Source organism: Bos mutus, chromosome 12 (genome assembly GCF_027580195.1).
Source record: "Bos mutus isolate GX-2022 chromosome 12, NWIPB_WYAK_1.1, whole genome shotgun sequence".
In the NCBI taxonomy this organism is placed as follows: Eukaryota; Metazoa; Chordata; class Mammalia; order Artiodactyla; family Bovidae; genus Bos; species Bos mutus.
Window position 1 is genome coordinate 72,633,852 of NC_091628.1, and position 19,881 is coordinate 72,653,732.

Below are 19,881 nucleotides of genomic sequence, written 5' to 3' on the forward strand. Positions count from 1 at the left end.
CAGGTGCTTTGGAACCACACGTGAAGCGTTTAAGAGCTTTCCGCGTCATGTCCCCATAGCGTCTTTTTCTCTTCCACTTAGCGTGGTCTGTGTCACCTCTTGACTTTCTTTCTCAAAGATAGTGCATCACAGGTGGAGAGACCCCAAAGTTCTGGGGGCAGGAAGCAGCTGAGGTGTCACTGGGGTGGGAGGGCAGAGGGGGCATTGTCACAGGGTGAACAGTGGCGTCAGGGCACCCGTGTTCAGTCCCAGAGCTGCGTATTCAGCTGCACAGACATATCTGGAAAGCGCCTTATGATTTGTAACACGCGTTTGGTTGGTATTTCATCCTCAGGCCCTCCAAGGAGGACGAGTCCCTGTTCTTGCTTTTTAAAGGGACCACCCGAGGGGGAAGGGGCCCAGTGCTCGGCGGGCCTGGGGGAGCCTCTGCCGGGCTGTGGGGAGCGATGCTCCGGGCGGCTCAGACTGCTTGGGCACCCCGGGACCTTCCTTTGAAACACTGGGTCGGTTACTCCCTCCCTACCCAGGACGTTCATCCGGCAGGGGTGCTGTCCTGTAAGGAGCCCCAGGTCAGGCTCTGCAGCAGATGGGTTTCCTTCCTCAGCTGACTGGGACACTAGAGGGGTAGATAAGTCAGTATTCCCTTTTTTCTTGGGGATGGGACCTCAACAGGAAAGCGCTGACGGGGTGATTTTGGAGCTGAGGGTGTGAGAGCCCAAGAAAAGCTAGTGAGTCATACGGGAAAGACCCTCCCCTCCTTTCATCCTGCCTTCGAGGAAACCGCATACTTGATACATAGACTGGTGTGTGGTTATTTGTAACTTCCTTGACTTTTAAGGACTTAACATGGGTATAAGTCTGTCTTTAGAATGTAGGCTGAGTTTTACTTAATTTTTCTTAAATAAGTAAGAAAGTGATGGTCTGGGTGAAGTACCTTAAGGAACTTCGTCCATTTGAACAAGAGAAAAGCGACGATGTCGTCCTAATTATTTATTTCATCGTATTAGTCGTTATTTCTTCCCTTGGGGGCTGCCGTGACATCGTCCCAGACGGGAAGGATGAAATTCCGTTTTCTCCGTCAAGTGTGTATCTGAGGAAACATGCTTATGCGCATGGGTCTCTTGATGTCTCTGGTTCATAAAGTTGGTCTAGAGTACTTGATGGGTGGGGAGTCCCGGCAGGAGGCTGTGTGTTCGCATGTCGGGAGTTTTGTGACCAGCGCCCGGGGTCTCAGAGTGGGCTGTGTGGCCAGGGGCTGTGCCTGTTTCTCGGTGTCTGCCTCCCCGGCCCTGCAGGCAGACAGCTCACGTAGACTCGGAAATAACTGGACTCCTGCGTCGTCTTGCCGGAGCCGTCCAAAACATCTGACGTGAGGTTTCCTTTTGTTCAGTTCGGTTACGGTTCAGGGCACTGTGGAGCCTCCCACCCCATTCACGTTCAGTTCGATACAACAAGCAGAAATTGTGAAATGGCCAGCTGCCCTCGACGGACGATGGAGAAAACGTTATCTTAATTCATGTAGAGCGAGTGTCACAAAATCGTAAAGCTGTGAAGTGTGACGCGGTGAAAGGGATCTCCTGGGTTGGGGCACCCTTGTCTGCGCGATGCTCTGCGGGGGGCACGGGCCTCTGCGTGATCTTGGGGAGTCATTGTCGTCCTGTGCGTCCTCCGATTCCTGAAGAGGTGGGTGGGAGCCGCCTCCATTCTCGGGAGTCATAGAGAACTCCCGCCCAGCTTTTGGAGCCCAGGGATGTGTTCATGTCAGTCAGCACTTCCTTTTACTGTAAGCAATGTCTTTACACTGAGTTGATCGTCTCCCCGCGTTTCTCTTAACTTCAGCGGCTTGGGAAGCTGTGTTGGCTTGGCTGGGTGTTGAGTTCCCGCCCTCTGCCTTCTTTCCAGGGGAGAAGGCCGGGGCAGCGGGTTTGTGACCAAGGCCCTCCCAGCCGGTCCCCTTTGTGTGCCGTCCGGACAGGCCTGGGTGTCCTCCATCTCGTGTCTGCGGTCCTCCCACCTGGAGGCACCTCCCTGCTCCGCGTCTGACAGCTGGCGGCCGTGGGCCCTCCAGGAGGGGCTGGGGGCCAAGGGTTCCAACTCGAGGCTCCCACGGCTCTTGCGAGGAGCCCGGCTGTCCGGGGTCCCTCCCAGCAAGCGGGCTGAGGAGGAATTGTGCTGAGGTCAGGCTGTGCCGAGGCTCCACAGTTCTCTCGGCAGGTTTGCCCAGCCGAGGCTCCAGTTCTGAAGATATAAAGATGCTGCGGGTGTGGGCTGAACATGGGTATCCGGCAGCTTCACCTGGCCGGCCAGGCAGCTGATGTCTGCAGGTGAAGCTGGGCGGGGAGCAGGCGGTCATCTACAGATCAGGGGGTACCGGGGTCTGGGTTCCCCGGCCCCTCTTCCCTGGGAAGGCGTGGCCATCAGCTGCTGTCTCCCCCCGCCCCTTTTTTTTTGTTTCCAGTAAATGAAGCTGATAAAGGTGGTCTGGAACTCTGCACGTTCCACTTTTTGTTACTGAAATCTCAATCAGGGGTACTTTCTTTGATCAGGCTGTGAACGGCTCTCATCGGCCACAGGGAATTGACACGTCTGTCTGCACTGGGGGCACGGCTGTGTGTGAGCCCGAGGGAACCGAGGTCTTGGGCCCCATGGCCCACCTCGTGGGGGGCTCCGCCCAGACGCGCAGGCCGTGCCCGGGGCCTGCGGAAGGCCCCCGAACCAGGCGCTCTGTGCTGCGTCAGAGAACGTTCGCTTCAAATGCCCCGGATTTAACCCCGTCCCCCCACCCCATCAAAAAACAATTCTGCTCTGTTCTGCTCCTTTCCAGTGAAAACAAGTTTATTCATTTTTTTCTGGGAGCTGTTTGCCCGCGTGTTTGTGCATTCATGGACTGTTTACTTGCTGCCCGAAGCTGCAGTTGCTGGTGACGTCACTCACGGGTGGAGGTTTGAATGAACCAAAGGCCGCGATGGCAGATGTGCCCCAAGACTCCGGAGCGCGGGGCTGCCCGGCTGGGGACCCGCGGCCTCCCCTCTGCAGGCAGAGCCTAGATCTCAGCCTGAAGGCCGGGTGGATTCTTCTCCCAAGGAGGGGAGCTGGCCGCCCGGTCAGGGATGTGTCGTCGGTGGGAGACTGACCCACCCCACAGCCGAGGCTGTTGAGGCCCCCATGGTCTGTGTCCAGTGCTGGAAGACGGTTCAGGTCACTGGCTGGAGGGTGGCGGTGGGTCAGAATATGTTCCTCCTTTTTTCTTTAAATCCTTTCTTTTTTTTCCCGTATAATGATAAACAAGTTTTTCACGGCTCCTATTTTTAATACATTTCCAAGTTCTTGCATCATCCTTAAGTATAAAAAACAGAGTTTCAGATTCCTGAAGGTGTATCTTTTTAACTAGACTCGTAAGTACGTTTCCTATTCAGTGATATTTTAGAAGGGGTTTGAGTTGTGCTTGGCATAATTTCAGATTTCCGGAAAATGCTTATTTCAGTTTCAATAATAAAAACAAAATGAATCAAACTGTAAAACATAAAAGACCTAATAGAAACTCTTAAATATTTAAATATCCGAAGGAAAGAACAGTTCATTGGAATGTTATGTAACAGCAGGATATTTGGGGATGCTTATATTTTGAATAAATTGTTATTCTACATTGCTTTCACTTTATAGGTAGGTAGGTTTAGTCACTATGTCGTGTCCAACTCTTGCGACCCCACGGACTGTAGCCTGCCAGGCTCCTCTATCCGTGGGATGCTCCAGGCAAGAATACTGGAGTGGGTTGCCATGTCTTTCTCCAGGGATCTTCCCCAGTCATGGATTGAACCTGAGTCTCCTGCATTGCAGGCAGACACTTTACTGATAAGCCACCAGGAAAGCCCTTTATAGGAAAACTATAGTATTTAGGTTTGAAATATATACATATATATGTGTATATAAAGTTTTCCACTTCATGAGAAAAGTATAGTATTTAGGCTTGAGAACTTCACCTAGACGCAGCGTTAACATTTTAATAGTGTGCCTACTATACAGCTAAGGAAAGAATTGTACCATTCACAGCACAGTTGGACTTTTAATGCATGTTCTATCATTTGGCCCCAAAACATTTATTGTTTTCGGGGGCAGACACATAAATAGTTGCATTTTCAAATGACCCAAGAAAGAGAAGAGATTTGGACCCTTTTTGAGTTGCAGGTCTAATGTATGTAACTTCTTTTCAAGTTGAAAGAGCAGTACTGTAGGATATATTTAGTTATAATCCGATTTATTCGATTCTGCTATGTTATTCATGAAACATCAAATAGACTTGTAAGGAAAACCGCTTCCACAAGAGCGTGGTGGCTTCATAAATGACTTCATGACTTGCTTTCTCCTTCTCAGGAGGGTCTGTAACAGGATAGCAGGCTGTAAGTGGATGGGATCAGATCTCGAAAGCACACAGGCTCGAAGATAATTTTCCAAGGGGCTATCCGTGAGTCTCGAGGTGTAACACGCAGAAATACGTTTTAACTCTCACAAATTTACCCTTCCTCCTCCTCCTGCTTGTGTTCCGGGGCCACAACGTCTCTGCCACCCTCACTCAACCTCACCGTTGAGAGTGAGAAACAGTTGCATCCGAGTGAGTGACCGGGGCCACGTTCTGATAAAACTCCATTTGCAGAAATGGCAAGGGCCGGGCTTGGCCGTGCACTGCTGACCTCTCTCTCCGAAGGCCACTCGTGAGGTGACAAAGGATGCTTTCTCCCGGGCCTCGGACAGCTCCGAGTTGCTTTTGTGCTCCTTGAGAAGATTTTCATCCTGCTTTTCTGCCTGTGAGAACTGACACCCACCACGTGGCTTTTGGTTTCCGTTGAACTCATCAGGGCTTCGTGAAGGACTTTAACAGGCCCGCGCTGAGTGCCGGGTACGAGATGGTCCAGGCGCACCAAGCAGAGATCCACCATCACAGGGCTCCATGTCCTGGGGGAGTTTAGAAAGAGCTGATGGTCGCGTGTAAAGGTTTAGACTCCAGGACCCAAAAGGAGTCCTCCTCACTCCTCCCCGGGTCCCTCCTGTCTTTTATTTGCAGAAAGGGGTAGCGGCGTCCCCCTGCTGCAGTGATGAAACTTCTGGGAGAAGTTTAAGGATTATCCTTTCTCGCCGATTAGCCCTGAGGCGGCTGGCAAGTCACGGAGGCTCCCTCATTTGGCTTTACCTAGAAAAGGCCTTCGGAGAAGGCAATGGCACCCCACCCCAGTACTCTTGCCTGGAAAATCCCATGGACGGAGGAGCCTGGTAGGCTGCAGTCCATGGGGTCGTTGAGGGTGGGACACGACTGAGCGACTTCACTTTCACTTTTCACTTTCATGCATTGGAGAAGGAAATGGCAACCCACTCCAGTGTTCTTGCTTGGAGAATCCCAGGGACGGGGGAGCCTGGTGGGCTGCCGTCTCTGGGGTCGCACAGAGTCGGACACGACTGAAGTGACTGACACACACACCCACAAACACGCACGCGCAGCAACCAGCCTGGGACACCTGAGCGCTCTCGTCTTCGGTGGTTCAGGTCTCATGTGCAGGTCAAACACGAGCAGAGCAGCAGAGATGCCTTTATTAGCCCAGCCTCCTGTGAGTACTTGGATGTCTCACCCTGTCTCCTATCGTGTCATTAACATCAAGTTGCAACTTGATGCCAGGAAATGTCTTTAATCACAAGCATTCGGGATGAAATGATTTTAATTGTCCGTGATGAGCTCACCTCCAGAAGGTTCTAGGTCTTCCACAAGTTGGGTTGGTCAAGTCACTGGCCGCACCCATTTGTCCTGGGGACTCCGTGCTTCCGTATTTTCCTTGTGAGTTATTTTTTTTTTTTCCACTTGCAAAGTTTAAGTAACCGTTTTTCTTAGAATCCTTGGCTTGCTTGTTATCACACCCAACCTTACTTTTTTTTTTTTTTGTATATACTAAGAGTGTTTTTGCTTTTAGTAAAGTGGGGAGATACTGAATTATCAGGTTGCCTTTTCTAGGAATTTCTCATGTAACTGAAAAGTTTATTTTCTCCCATCGTTCTGTGTTTGACATAAGAAGTCTTAATGAACCTGTAGGCCATGTTTGGGCTCAGCAGCAGGTTTAGCTCTTTTTTAATCGTGTTTGCTACTAGAAATATAAATGTTTATTTTAAGAAGTATAATGTTTCCTTTTTGTCATGCAAACAAGTGTCCGTACTGCCTCTTACTCAGATCTGCCTGAAAATACTAACCCGTGTGTACCTGCTGCTTGGGTATGCTTTCTGTCTGATGCAGTGGTGTTCACCAAAGCCCTGGGAGGTCCTGGTCCCTCCCAGGCAGGGAGGCCTGCACGAGCCCCACACGGGACTCTTGTCTACATCCAAACCCAAATAATCATAAGAAATCACTTTTAAAAGCCATGAGTCAGAACATGCTCCAGAATGCTGTTTGAGTTTGTTTTGTTTTTTTTTTGGCCAGAGCACATTTCCCCGATTTATTTCTGAAACCTTCTTGATCCGCCACTCACCACATTTTCCACCGTGGTGTTTGCAGTCTTGGAGGCCAGTTCGGTGGTGGTGTGACGTGTGTCCTATTCCAAGGCTTGGCGGCTCCCCTGCTTGTCTCAAGGACAGAGTTTTTCAGTGATGTGTTTCCTTTTTCTTTCTTTCTCTAAAAAATAGAGCATATTGGAGGCAGGCCTTTGCTGACAACACTTGTGCTCATCTGCATTCTGGTTGGTCTTTTAAATGGAAGAGAAAGGGCAGAATTAGCCCTGGTCCCCAGGGAGTTACAGTAGCTGACAAAGGACTGTGTCCGTCACGAGGATGTCATGTGTCACCTGTGACAGAGTGGAAAGAAGGTGGACGTGGCCGGGCTGCCTGGTGTGCTGTGTGGAACAGCTTCAGTCTTTCTGCTGAAACTTTTTTTTTTTTTTTAATTGAGTAGCTCTCGATCGATGCTTCCGTGAATGGGTCTCTTTACACAGCAGTGTCTAAGCTACAGAACAGTACCGCGTGTAATTACACGACCAGTTCAACGTGCGTCAGTGTTTCCACAGTTTCTAGACCCATTACCTCCAGGAGCAGAGTCAGAATTAGCATATGCTGCTCTCTGACTGTGTTCATGGGCAGCACGTGATTCCGGCCACGTTTGTTCCTCAGGTTACCCCGGCACCCCTCAGTTCAGAGAATGTCTCACATCGTAGTGATCGGCGCTGTGGAGAGATCAGAAAAGTAATCGTTTGTTCTTTGCCCTTAGTAGGATTAACATAGATAATAAGATACGGTTTTGCTGGAATTCATCGTTAATAAAGTTGAGGGGTGATGATCTAGAAGTTTTTTTTTTTCTAGTTGGCTGAACCAGGCTAATTTTCAGAGGGAGGAGTGATTTTAAGCTTCCCTGGTGGCTCAGCTGGTAAAGAATCCGCCTGCAATGTGGGAGACCTGGGTTCGATCCCTGGGTCAGGAAGATCCCTTGGAGAAGGGAAAGGCTACCCACTCCAGTATTCTTACTGGGAAAGTCCCCATGGACAGAGAAGCCTGGCGGGCTGCAGTCCATGGGATTGCAAAGAGTCAAACACGACTGAGCGCCTGACTCTTTCACTTTCAAAAGTAAATAAATACAAGGTAACAGTGGGCTCAGGTCCTGGGTCCCAGCTCCTACTTCTGGCCCCTTCTTCCTGGGATGCGGGGTGTGGGATGCAGGATGGAGCGACAGGACCAAGAGGGGTTCTGGATGCTCGCCTGACCGCAGAGAGGCTGCTTGCTCAGCGCACGTGAGCCCTGAGGATCCTGGGTCGGGCTTCCTGCCGGACCACATGCAGGAGGATCGCCCTGTGAGTCAGGGGTGAACCTCAGGGGTTTCAGTGGCAGGCGACGTGGGCGGCCTGGACTGACGTTCCAGGGGCGGGGGATGCAGAGGCTCCCTGCCCTGACCGGGGGTGTTCGGGGGAGACAGCTGGCGTCCACGTGGTGCCGCTGTGTCGGTCCAGGACACATCTACACGCTTGGATGCCGTCTCTGAGCTGACGCCTGTCCTCTCTCTGGCCTCAGCCTGCGCACATCCTCCCCACGTGCTGTGAGCACACCCTGCTCACTCCCCATGATGGCTGAGTGTGGTGCGTGTGCGTGTCCTCGGGGCTCCCCCAGCTGCGTGCGGGGCCACGCCCCTGCCCCTGCCTTTCCTTGGAAGCCTGAGGCTGCCCAGCCGTTGGCTCAGCACCTTGGGGAGCCCTGTTCCTCGCTGTCCCCACGTCTGGCTGTGTCCCTGGGTTGCCAATGGCCCACGCTTGTGCCCTTGGAAGGGCTGTTTCTCCCTTCGCTGGTGACCACAGCTGAGCGTCCTTTGGAATGCAGGTGTCTGCAGAGGGCAGAGCACCTGTGAAACAGGTACTTGCTTCCAGGCTGGGAAAACAGCCGTCCTGTGACTCCCATTCCGGCGGGAACTGCCTTGCCTTATCCTCCCACGAGCCTCCCAGAGGTGCTGCTCAAGAGCAGAATTGGGAAGAAGGCCGAAAGGGCGCCGGGAATAAAAACACAGTTCACTTCTTGCCTCCTAGCAGCTCTCTGCTTTCATAATGCTAATGCTTAGAAATTAAAAGTTTCGACAGTTATGCAGTTTGTGCTTCAAAGAAATGACACGTTCAGCTTGATTAGAACTGATGGAGTTCTAATGTTAGGAATTATTTCATAGCCGTAAAACGTCTTTAAAAACAGAGCAAAAATGTCCATGGCCCTGTGAATCTGCAGATGGTAAAGGAAAGTAAGTTTTTCAGCAAGTATTAACCCTCATTTATATGACTGTGTTGGAGAAGGCAGTGGCACCCCACTCCAGTACTCTTGCCTGGAGAATCCCTTCGATGGAGGAGCCTGGTGGGCTGCAGTCCATGGGGTCGCTGGGAGTCAGACACGACTGAGCGACTTCACTTTCACTTTTCACTTTCATGCATTGGAGAAGGAAATGGCAACCCACTCCAGTGTTCTTGCCTGGAGAATCCCAGGGATGGGGGAGCCTGGTGGGCTGCTGTCTATGGGGTCGCACAGAGTCGGACACGACTGAAGTGACTTAGCAGCATATGACTGTGTGCTTAGAGTTTGAGGGGTTAGAGAACTTACTTGCTTAGCTGTTTTCAAGGTAATGGGGTTGAGTGTTAACATGAGATGTTTTAGCCACATTTAGCTAATCATTAGTATAAAAATAAACTGAATGGAACTCTTTCTGTAAGTGTGACCCGCAGGGTCGTGACTACCTCTGCGGTGGCCACAGGACTCTTCCCGCAGTCAGGGCCGGGTTGACAAAATGCGGGCTCATTTAGGGGAGACTCGGTCCAGGTTGCTGTTGTTCAGCTGCTCAGTCGTGTTTGACTCTTTGTGACCCCTGGACCGCAGCACGCCACGCTTCCCTGTCCCTCACCATCTCCTGGAGTTTGCTCAAGTTCATGTCCATTGAATCGGTGATGCCATCCAACCATCTCATCCTCTGCCGCCCTCTCTCCTCTTGCCCTCAATATTTCCCAGCACCAGCGTCTTTTCCAGTGACTTGGCTCTTCACATCAGGTGGCCAAAGGATTGGAGCTTCAGCATCAGTCCGTGCAGTGAATATTCAGTGTTGATTTCCATTAGGATTGGCTGGTTTGATCTTCTTGCAGTATGAGGGACTCTCGAGAGTCTTCTCCAGCACCACAGTTTATAAGCATCAATTCTTCAGTAGTTCAGGTAGATTTTGACAACTGCCTGTGTACTTAAGGGGATGCAAACCCTTCACGTTCTCAGTTGAGAACTTGAAATAGATGGAGCCACGTCTGTGCTTTGGAGGAACTCGGGGGCCCTGTTCTCCATTACATTTCATGTTCTGAGTAGTTTACGTATTAGGTTCCTTAAAAGATATAAGTCTTTTTAAATATGATGAGATAAAGTGGCGCTGTCTCAAACGCCGCGTTGTTGGGAACTTTAAGTCATGAGAGATGACAGTGTTTACGTTGTGGGTAGACAGCCCTCGTCTGTGCCGGCTCTGGCTTGGGCACCGCCTGGCTGCAGAGCAGGTGCCCACTCTCAGCCGTGGGACACCCTGGACACTTCCGTCTCGCTGGGATTAGCCCTCAGAGCTCAAGGTGAACAGAAAGCAGTAGACGTGCAAAGAAGTAAATCTGGGAGTGTGATCATTAGACTTCTAAGTGATTTCAGAATAATACGCAGAGGTGCTGGTTAAGTAACCTACAGCCTCGCAGGACGACACTGTTCTGTTTACAGTGGTGCGTGGCCCACCGGTCGCTCATGTGACCGAGTGGTTACCAACATGAGGAGGGATGCTCCACCTGGCATTTTTGTTTAAGAGGCTTAAGAGAAGAGAGGCGGTGTGCTGTGACGTGTCAGTCTTCACGGGTGGTGTGTCCCCTGAAGAAGGAGCACACACATCCAGTGGAAGTAAGCTGAGGGAATTCGGGAAAAGCTGAGGAAGTTTAGTCTCTCAGCCCAGAAGGGAGGAAGCAGTTGGAGCTGGTGGGCATCCTGCCAGGTCAGCGCCAGGGGGGTCGTCGGCAGAGGAAGGAGTATGTAACGGGAGGTTTTGAAATCTAGGGTCATTTTAGGAACAGGGACTATTCATTGGAAGGACTGATGTTGAAGCTGAAACTCCAATACTTTGGCCACCTGATGCGAAGAGCTGACTCATTGGAAAAGACCCTGATGTTGGGAAAGATTGAGGGCAGGAGGAGAAGGGGATGACAGAGGATGAGATGATTGGATGGCATCACCGACTCAATGGACATGGGTTTGGGTGGACTCCGGGAGTTGGTGATGGACAGGGAGGCCTGGCGTGCTGCGGTTCATGGGGTCGCAAAGAGTCGGACACGACTGAGCGACTGACCTGAAGTGAACGAGGAGTAGGGTAGAGGATCCAGTGAGAAGGGTTTCCTTGCGGGGGCAGACGTGTGGACTTGTCACTTCTCCCCCTTTCTTATGTGACACATTTGTACCATCTGTGGTTGGTAGCACACTGTGACTCGTGGTGAGGTTTTCATTGTCTCTGCAGCCCCGTGAGGGAGGCAGTGGTTCCTCCCGCTTCCCCCGACTATCCACATGATGGTCTGAGCCCCGGGCGGTGAGGGGGCCGTGGCCAGGTCACATGGCCTCTCCCCCCACCAAGGGGAGAATGCTGGCTAGTTTTCTTGCATTAAAAACATGACCCTCACTTGGTGGGTCTCACCAGCACACTGTGAGTCCATCAGCCCTGCTTCCAGGGACACCACGTGGGAGTCTGGCCCATCAAGCTTGTCTCTGGAGAAATGGAGTGAGTAAACGTTTGCTTCCCAAAGAGGGTCGTTTCCAAAAAAGGGACAAAGACGGTGAAGAGGGGCCCTTGCCTCCCCACCCAGGGTGACTCTGTGTGCACAGAAGCCCACTGACGCGTCTCCTTCTCTTGCAGAGTGAAGACCTGTCCGGCTCCATCCCTGTGACTACAGACATCACAGAAAACCATGGGAAGAAGACGCTCAGCATTTTTTTTTTTAAACACATCGGAAGCTGCTTGCCATTTCCTTTTGGATCTGAGCGATCGTCGCGTGTAGACGCGCCTGTGACCCAGTTAGACGTGGACGCGCCCGTCTCCCCCGGTCTCCGGGGGTAGGGGGTGCAGTCATCCTCCTCGCGCTGTTTGTGTTTTGGTTTTCAACAACATGAGCGGAAGGAGTGACTCACGAGAAGGTCGAACAATCTTGGTCGCGGCCAGTGTCTTTGTTCTCCTCGCCCTCGTTTGACGCAGCAGATGTATCCCGCAGCATGCTCGGAGATTCTCCCAGCTCGCGTTCAAGTGGTAAAATCTGGTGTTTACGGACGTCCGCTCAAAACTACCACCGTCCTACCTCAGTCCCAGGTGAAGCCGGGTCGGCGTGGTTGGTGGGGGGTCCCCCTCTGCTGGCTGAGTCTCCAGCACGGTCATCTGCCTTATCCCCCAGCCCCGGACACAGCTGCTCATCGAAGTCCAGCCCAGGGACCTACGTGTTTACTCGCACACAGAGCCCCGCGTGGGACTGACGTCTCTCCACGGAGGTGCAACTAGAGACTGGACTCTGAAGATGGATGGATGAATAATAATTATTATATGTAACGGAAGCAAGCTACTCTTGCAAATCATCAACTGTACGGGGTGGGAGATGGTGGGAGGGCAGGGTCTGGGAAGGCCGGGTGGGGATGGGGTGAGTATCTCTTTTTACCTTTAAGAGACTTGTTCCAGCTTCTCTTTGTAGGTGTTTATGTAGGCACTTCAGACTGCAGCCACCTTTGATCCTATCGACAAGCTCAAACGTCTCTGCCGTCCTTAACCTTGAGCTTGCGTTTCTCTAACCAAAAATTCACGTAGGCATGGAGCCCTTCCAAGACGGGGGGTCAGGGGTTTGGCAGGTCTCCTCTAAAATGTATTGTCTTGATGACACTCTCGTGTCGGGCCACGAGGCTTTCCCAAACAACGACAACAAAGACACAGAAAGACAGAAAAGGAAAAGGAGCTGAGAAAGAAGGCATCCTGGGACACAGAGGAAGAAAGTGATCTCACAGTGCATGTCACTTGTCAGAGGAGTTCCCAACAAGCGACCCCTCTTCTGTGTGTCTTCAGTGTTCTGGGAATATCAGTGTTGTGGTGATCGCTGAGGGTGTCCCCAAGAACTGCCGCCCTTGAGCTGCAGAGCGTCAGGTCGCCTCCTCGCTCCTTGACGCGCGGGGCAGGGAGCTGCAGGCGCCCCCCACTCCCACGGGCTCATCCTCAGTGCCTCTTCTCTGAGAGTCCTGTAGACGTTACATGAATTTGTTGGAGATAATGAGTTGGGGTGTGTTTTTTTTGGGGGGGTGGTAGGGGGAGAAAAAATATATATAAATATATAGATATATATCAGTATAGAATAATGCATTCATAAAATGAGGCTTTTCTAGAGGAAGACCAAAAAGATTCAATGTCTTAAATCTATATTTAATCGCAATGCAAACGTCTTTCTCCTTCCACGCTGACCTTTCAGAACAGAGGATTGTATCGCAAGACAAAGTTGAATGTAAAGTGACCGCCCTGAACATTGCTCAAGTTTCACGCTTCTGGAATCACACAGCACAACCGTGCACAGACCATCTGATGTTGGTTTGAAGGTCGTTTTCAGTGTGTAATGTAGAGAGACTTCATGAAAAAGATGTATAAAGTGTCCTAAAGTTTTGGTTTAGTTCTGGGACTCGGGATAGATGGAGTTGCTATGGAAACCGCCCCTCCCGCAGGACGGGTCGTGGACCCTGCCGGATGCAGCGTCAGAATCCCCTTCCCTCGCGTGGTCCTGCCACCCTCCCTGTGGTCATGTTCCTCCTGCCGCTTCAAACAAGCGACATAAAAAAGTTGATAATATACTAAATTTTCTTCTATCCTGTACATTTCAAAAAAATTAAAAAAAAAAAGGCATATGCAATATTTACATTTTTAATTTAGTTTACAGAATGGAACCAAAATGTATAAATGTTATGTTTGTTAAAACTTCACAATGTATATTGGGTCTTTGTACATTTTGCCTGACTTACCTTAAATTTAAAATATTTTTTGCTATATAAACTTTAACAGTTATGACAGTGTTTTCTTTTAGGGGGTACGTATTGTTTCTGGAGATCAAGATGTTAAATATATTTCTTGCTATCGTGAAATGACGAAAGACTGCCTTCTGCTGTCTTCCACCGTCTCCGCTGTACATAAGGACCGACATGGCACTGCTGGAAACCAGACTCCACGGAACTAGACTAGTGCATTGTATTTAGTCTGTATTGATCATGGATGCTCTCCTTAATAGCCATATGCAATACAATAAATGCATTATTTATGAAATGAAGACCATCTGCACGATGCTTTTTCCTGTGTGGATAATGAATTTGACATCAAGCCATTCTTCTGGTGTTCGGAGTCATTAAGTAAATATTTGGCTCTTTAAAAACGTTTTGTTACATCTTCATTTAATAGTTGTATTCTGGAAACCAGATAACACCCCCCCCACCCCACACCACAACGTGTATGAAAAGTCGATGTATTAAGAAAACAACAGAAAAAAATTCACTTTACGGAGCGTAGAATCATTGCAGGCATACAGGATGCTGTTTTGTTATTTTCTTTATTGTCTTGATGTCTTTTTGTTATTTGATTTTAGTTATTTTCTTGGCCGTGCAGCATGAGGGATCTTAGTTTTCCCATCAGGGATCAAACCCAAGCCCCCCGCAGTGGAAGCTCAGAGCCCCAACCCCGGACCACCAGGGGAGTCCTGGGTGCTGTTTTAAGTGCTGTGCAAACGTTAATTCCCTTGTGGTTCCTAATAACCTTTGGTGGTGGGAATTGCCATCCCATTTTATAGATGAGCAGCCTGAGGCACAAAACGGTTAAAGGACTTCCTGGGCTGGGGGGCACAGAGCTCAGGAGGCGCGGAACCAGGACTTGGGTGCAGAAGCACACCCCCGAGTCCGTGCCCGTGTGCCTGCTGCGGCCCGACTCCCGAGATGCAGGTGTCAGACACACAGCGTCCAGGGCGTGGGGTGGTCACAGCACCGGAGCCAGGAGGTACAGAAAGCAGGAAGAGGACCTCTAGTGATTTCTATCAAGGGCAACTCCACCTCTTAGGAATCGCTTTTTTATACATCCACTTTACTGGCATTATATCAACTGAAATGCAGTAACGGGTGGCATCTCTTTTGAACAAATAAGATCAGAGCAATGTGGAAGGTGATTTTTGATTGATGGCTTTTAAATCTCAAGCCCATAAGCCCTGTGCAGCATCTGGGAACTTGGTGATGACATGCGGCCTGTTGGTGCCCAGACTGGTTGTTCTGGGGGTTCCCGTTAGACACTTAGGAGGAGGCATGATCTACAGGGTTTGACGCCCCTGAAATCTGCTATGTTAGTGATGAGAGGACTGTCATTTTAAGGGAGACATATAAGGCAAGAATCAGAGAGTGTCTTTACCAATGTTGACTGTAAGTAAAGGAGGGAGGGGTTTGTAATCAAGGTCCTGTGGAAGCTGGAAGTATTCACCAGAAACCAATTTCTGAACTTGGAGGAGAATGCTAGATTAGCAGGGCATCATCCCAAGATGTAGGCTAAAGGCCCCCCACGTTGACTGGGGAGAGCTCAATTCTAAGCCGTTCGTGGGCAGCGTGGAGGATGCGGATGGGCACCTTCAAGGATGACAGCACCTGTGAGCTCACCGGCAGCATCACAGCTGGCCCGTCTCAAAGCCCCGAGTCCCACATTGGAGGTCGCTTGGCAAGTTTGCAAGCTGCTCGGGCTGGCCGTTCGCTGCTTTGTGCGTCTAACGGTGAGCTGTGCGGTGTTACTTCCTCATCCGTTCCACCCTTCGGGGCCACTAGTAGAAAGACAAAGGGGGTCGGGGCCTGTTTAGACCTCGACAGCGCTGGGTCCACCGCCGCTCTTTTAGACTATGCCTGTGATCAGTCAGCGCGATCCCAGGTCTCCAGGCTGTGTGTTTTGTCCACGGCTGGATGGCATCACTGGCTCAGTGTATTTTCCTCATCCGTGGGTGTAATTGTTGTTAACCACATTGCTGTGATCTTGTTACGATGACCATCAGTGCAGTAAGGCCCGTGCTGCCCAAACAAAGCGAAACACACAAGACTCGTGACCCTCAGGTGAGCGGAGATTGGCACCTCCGTTAAAATAACTGAAGATAAGCTTCCAATCAAGTGATGCCAGCTCTCTCGCCACGTTTTCCACCTGCCGCCTCCCTCCACCGTCCGGCGAGGCCAGAGGATACCCTGAAAGCATCACGCCCACAGCGACTTTACAGCAGTAGAGGTTTGCTTGATAACTGTCGCGCCGGGTGTGCGGAAACCGTTTTCCCCCTTAAAAATCGAGAGAGAGGCCAGGTTGTTAGTAATTTACAAGGGCATCACACGGCGAAAACCCAGGAAAGGCCCTACTTTTACAAAATTCTTTTATGGGTGTGGTCGCAGCCCTCTCAGACTCCTTGAAAGGGACGGGGGAGCCCTGGGCTGGGACCCAGCCTGGCGCTGCCTGAGGGACCCCCTGGTCCCTTCTCGTGCAGGAGTCCTATCCTAGCAGAGCCAGGAGATGCCACCTGGCCGTTCTCTGTGTCCTCTTCCATCGGGGAGCTGAGCCCCGGTGGGTTTACCCCAAGCCCCATGGCCGGCCTGGGCTCCTCTGTCTCCCCTTCCGAGGGTGGGGGGAGCAGGGACCCCCGCCCTGGGCCCGCAGCCCCCCCACCACCTTCTGAGCATCCCCCGAAGGGGCTCAGCAGCCTCCAGGCTTTGCAGGGTCCGTGGGAGATGTCAGCTTCTCCCAGGTGGGCAGCCGAGGTTTTGCTTCCCGCTCTCAAAGCAGACCGGAGCTCCTTTCTCCCATCCAGTCTAGTTTTTGAAAACACTCAGCTCCAGGCCGGCGGACCTCGCTTCTGCTTTCATCTGCTCAGCTTGGACCGAGGATGTCCGGCCCGCGGCCGGGGCAGCCCTTCCCAGGGCAGCACCTAGAGCCGCACAGAGGCCGGGCGACCTCGTCCCCTCCCTCTGCTCTGGGTTGCTCGCTAAGTTCAGTGACTTTTGAAGACTCGCCCAAAGGGCAGTGAGTCTGCTGGGGCCACAGGGTCATACTGGGAAAATACTGCGTCTGCCTGCAGCTCATGCTGACCCTCACCCACCGGGGCGCGCAGGCTGCCGGCTCCCGGGGGCCCTCCAGGGTTCGCAGGAACTCCAAAGTCACTCTGGGGACGGCCCCTGTCAGGCCTCCTCCAAAGGGTCCTTGAATCCTGGAGGAAGCTTTCCACCGCAAATGTTTCCAGTTAGCAAGCGAAGCCGCTCCCCGACCCCTCCCACCACTCAACCTTCCTGCACGCAGACTCCCCTCAGTGAAAGGGATGCTTGCCTTCCGCTCAATGTTTTCTCCTGATCACCAGTAGGCATCCAGGTGTGGCTGGAAATCTGCTCCCGCCCTGGAGTTAATATCTGCCCCCCGAGGGCAGCGCATAGCCGGGCAGGCTGCTCTCCACACCCAGTGCGGCTCACTGAGTGACTCAGGTGGGAGGCAGGGCCAGGCGGTTGCTTCAGGCAGAGGCTGCAGGGCGGCTGGTTGGTTCAGTTCTTCTGGGAAGGGGGTTTCACACTCCACATTCTTTCTGTGGGGGCTTCCCAGGTGGTAAAGAACCCGTCTGCCGATGCAGGAGACACAGGAGATGCGGGTTCGATCCCGGAGTCCAGAAGATCCCCTAGTATAGAACATGGGAACCCACTCCAGTATTCTTGCCTGGAGAATCCCATGGACAGAGGGCCCTGGTGGGACACGACTGAGCGACTAAGCACAGCGAATACCTCTCCTAAGCACCCACCTGTAGCAGGCACGGTTCGGTTCAGTCGCTCTGTCGTGTCTGACTCTGCGACCCCATGGACTGCAGCACGCACAGGTCTTTCATAAAGTTCACTAATTTTATAATAAATGACAAGCACGAAGATAAGCCAGATAAGAAGCACTGGAGATGCTTCCCCCAATTCCCTAAACAACATTCTGTGAGACAGACGATCGTGTCAACCAGCTACTCATTTGGTTTCAGGAGCTGAAAATGACCTGTGGCCAAGGTCTCACAGGGCCCCGTGTCCGCCCCCGAGAGGTGATGGGAGGCCCGGCTCATGAGGAGATGGAGTGTGGGCCTCTCCTGGCTGTGGCCCGCTGTGTCCGGGGAACATGGAGCCAGTGGCAGGCACCAGGCATGCTCCTCCGTGAGCCCGGCGGCTCCTGCCTGCTCTCCTGAGGGCTGGCCCTGGCGGCGGAGCAGGCCCGGGCTGGTCTCCTGGCTGACGGGAGAGCCTGTGGAGCAGACACCGGTCAGGCCGGTTGTCCCCACCCCGGACAGGAGCCCAGGCTAGATGAGGAGTCACCCTGCTGACTCACAGACTCAGGGCCTGCCCTTCGGAGCAGAGGGAGAGGTGTGTGCACCCCCTGGTGTCCCTGCTGGTTCTGTGGGTGACGTCGTGGGGCAGGGGGGGTTTCCTCCTGCACTTCCTCCCCCAGTGCCCCCAACCCTGCCCCCCGCCCTCGGTCACTGCTGCGCTTCCCTTTCCTCCAGCCCCCAGCCCGTCCCCGCCGACCCCGGTGGTCCCACATGCCTCTCCATCCACATTACAGAGTCCAGCGGTCAGCCCGGAAAGTCCAGACACAGCTCACCTCCTGACCAGGGGACCCCGCAATCAGGGCCTCCTACAGGGGACACCCGCCCTTTCATTCCTGCTGCCCCCAGGATGCCCACCTGGGTTTTCTCATGCTCCCCCAGTTCGGCCTCCCCCTAGCACCCTGTCTCAGCACGGGAAGGGGGTCCTCGTTTCCACAGGGTCGTGTGCCCCATGCAGAACACCCACCCTCCTGCCTCCTCTTGCTGGACGACCAGCGGGTGAGCTGACCCTGCTCCGGGACTGGGATGTCATGCCTGTTTGTCTGAGTCACTCTCAGGCTAGCTGGCGTGGGGGGCTGGGGTGAGGAAGTCAGCGAGCCCCGCTAGGGCCTCTTGTAGAGAGCAAAGACCGGCAGAGGCGGGACGCTGGAGCCCCCGGGGCTGCTCTGCGGTTGTGGAGAGCTTCTGAGAGAGAACCCGTCAGCTCCGTCTTGGAAGGAGGATGGATTCCCCCTCTTCCGGGTGGAGCAGGGCAGATCCGCGGTGACCGCAGGCCCTGCCCGCCGGCGATGGAGCCGCAGCACCTTCTCTGCGGACCGCTCATGACGAGACCCTCCGGTCTGTGGCCATCCTCACGCAGCTCTCCTGAGAACACAACGGGGGAGCTGGGAGGCAGCTGCCCCCGTTTCCCCAGGTGTGTGAGTTTGGAAGAGCACTCGAATGGCACGGATCGTCAGCCTCCACACCTCCGCACGCACGGCTCTGCCTCCCCCGGGGTCCGGCCGCCCAGCTGGCCGCCTCCCGGACGCAGCCCTCCCTGCGTCCTTTACCCTTTGACTCTCGTGGACCCCAGCATGCCTTCCGTGACCTCCTGGGTCTGCGTTTCCCTCCTCTGCGACCTCCTCCTTGGCCTCTGCTCCCACCCCTCTGCAGCTGCTCCCCAGCCCACAAGCCAGGATCGCACACTGATGGGCCTGCAGCCTGCCTCCGTCTGGATTTCTTGTTCAGTCGCTCAGTCTTATCCTCTGAGTCTTTGCAAAACCCCATGGACTGCAGTACGCCAGGCTTCCCTGTCCATCACCAACTCCCAGAGCTTGCTCAGACTCATGTCCATCAAGCTGATGATGCCATCCAACCACCTCATTCTCTGTCACCCCCTTCTCCTCCTGCTTTTCTGAATGGCATCCTAAATCTAACATGCCTACAAGCATATCCTGTCTTCCCTGAAAACCAGTTCCGCCTCCTGACCATTTCCTCTGAGTCAATGAGGCTGACACTTCCTTCTGACAGCCCCTGTGGCCCTCCCCACGTCCCATCCATTTCTGTCTTTGGTGTCTCACCCGGCTCCATCCCTTGGCTAATTTCACCTGCTCTGGTGGACTCTCTGCTCCAGCCTGTCTCTAGTCCCCACCTCTGTGTGTCTGCAGATTCTGTCGTTCTGATGCTCAGCTCAAATCATGTCAGTGCTCGATGCACAGACCCTCAGGAGATCCCTCTTGGTACCCAACAGAGTCCAAGCTCTTCTCCTTAGGGTTCCATGCCCTCACGATTCAGCCCCATCTCCAGCTTCTCATCTGAGGATCCCCGGGGCCATGTGGTCCAGGGACGAGAAGAAATCAGGGGCCCTCCCTACACAGTTACGTGTGGGGAGCAGGCCCCCGGCCCGGCCCCACCAGATGTATATGTTTAGAAAACTGACTCAGAATAAGAGTATGGAAGTAACTGTGGTTTTCTAACCAGGGATAGTCCTTGTAGAAGTGTGAACATTCTC

The 19,881-nt window shown here is 52.8% G+C and overlaps 1 protein-coding gene across 1 annotated transcript in view; it reads left to right on the forward strand.

Annotated features, from left to right (window-relative positions):
• IRS2 (insulin receptor substrate 2) overlaps window positions 1-13,823 on the forward strand; it is a 30,139-nt gene extending 16,316 nt beyond the window's left edge. Inside the window, exon 2 of the mRNA XM_070380744.1 lies at window positions 11,399-13,823. Within this exon, the coding sequence (XP_070236845.1) occupies window positions 11,399-11,403 (5 nt within the window). The 3' untranslated portion in view covers window positions 11,404-13,823. The remainder of the gene's footprint in view (window positions 1-11,398) is intronic.
• Window positions 13,824-19,881: the final 6,058 nt, after the last annotated feature.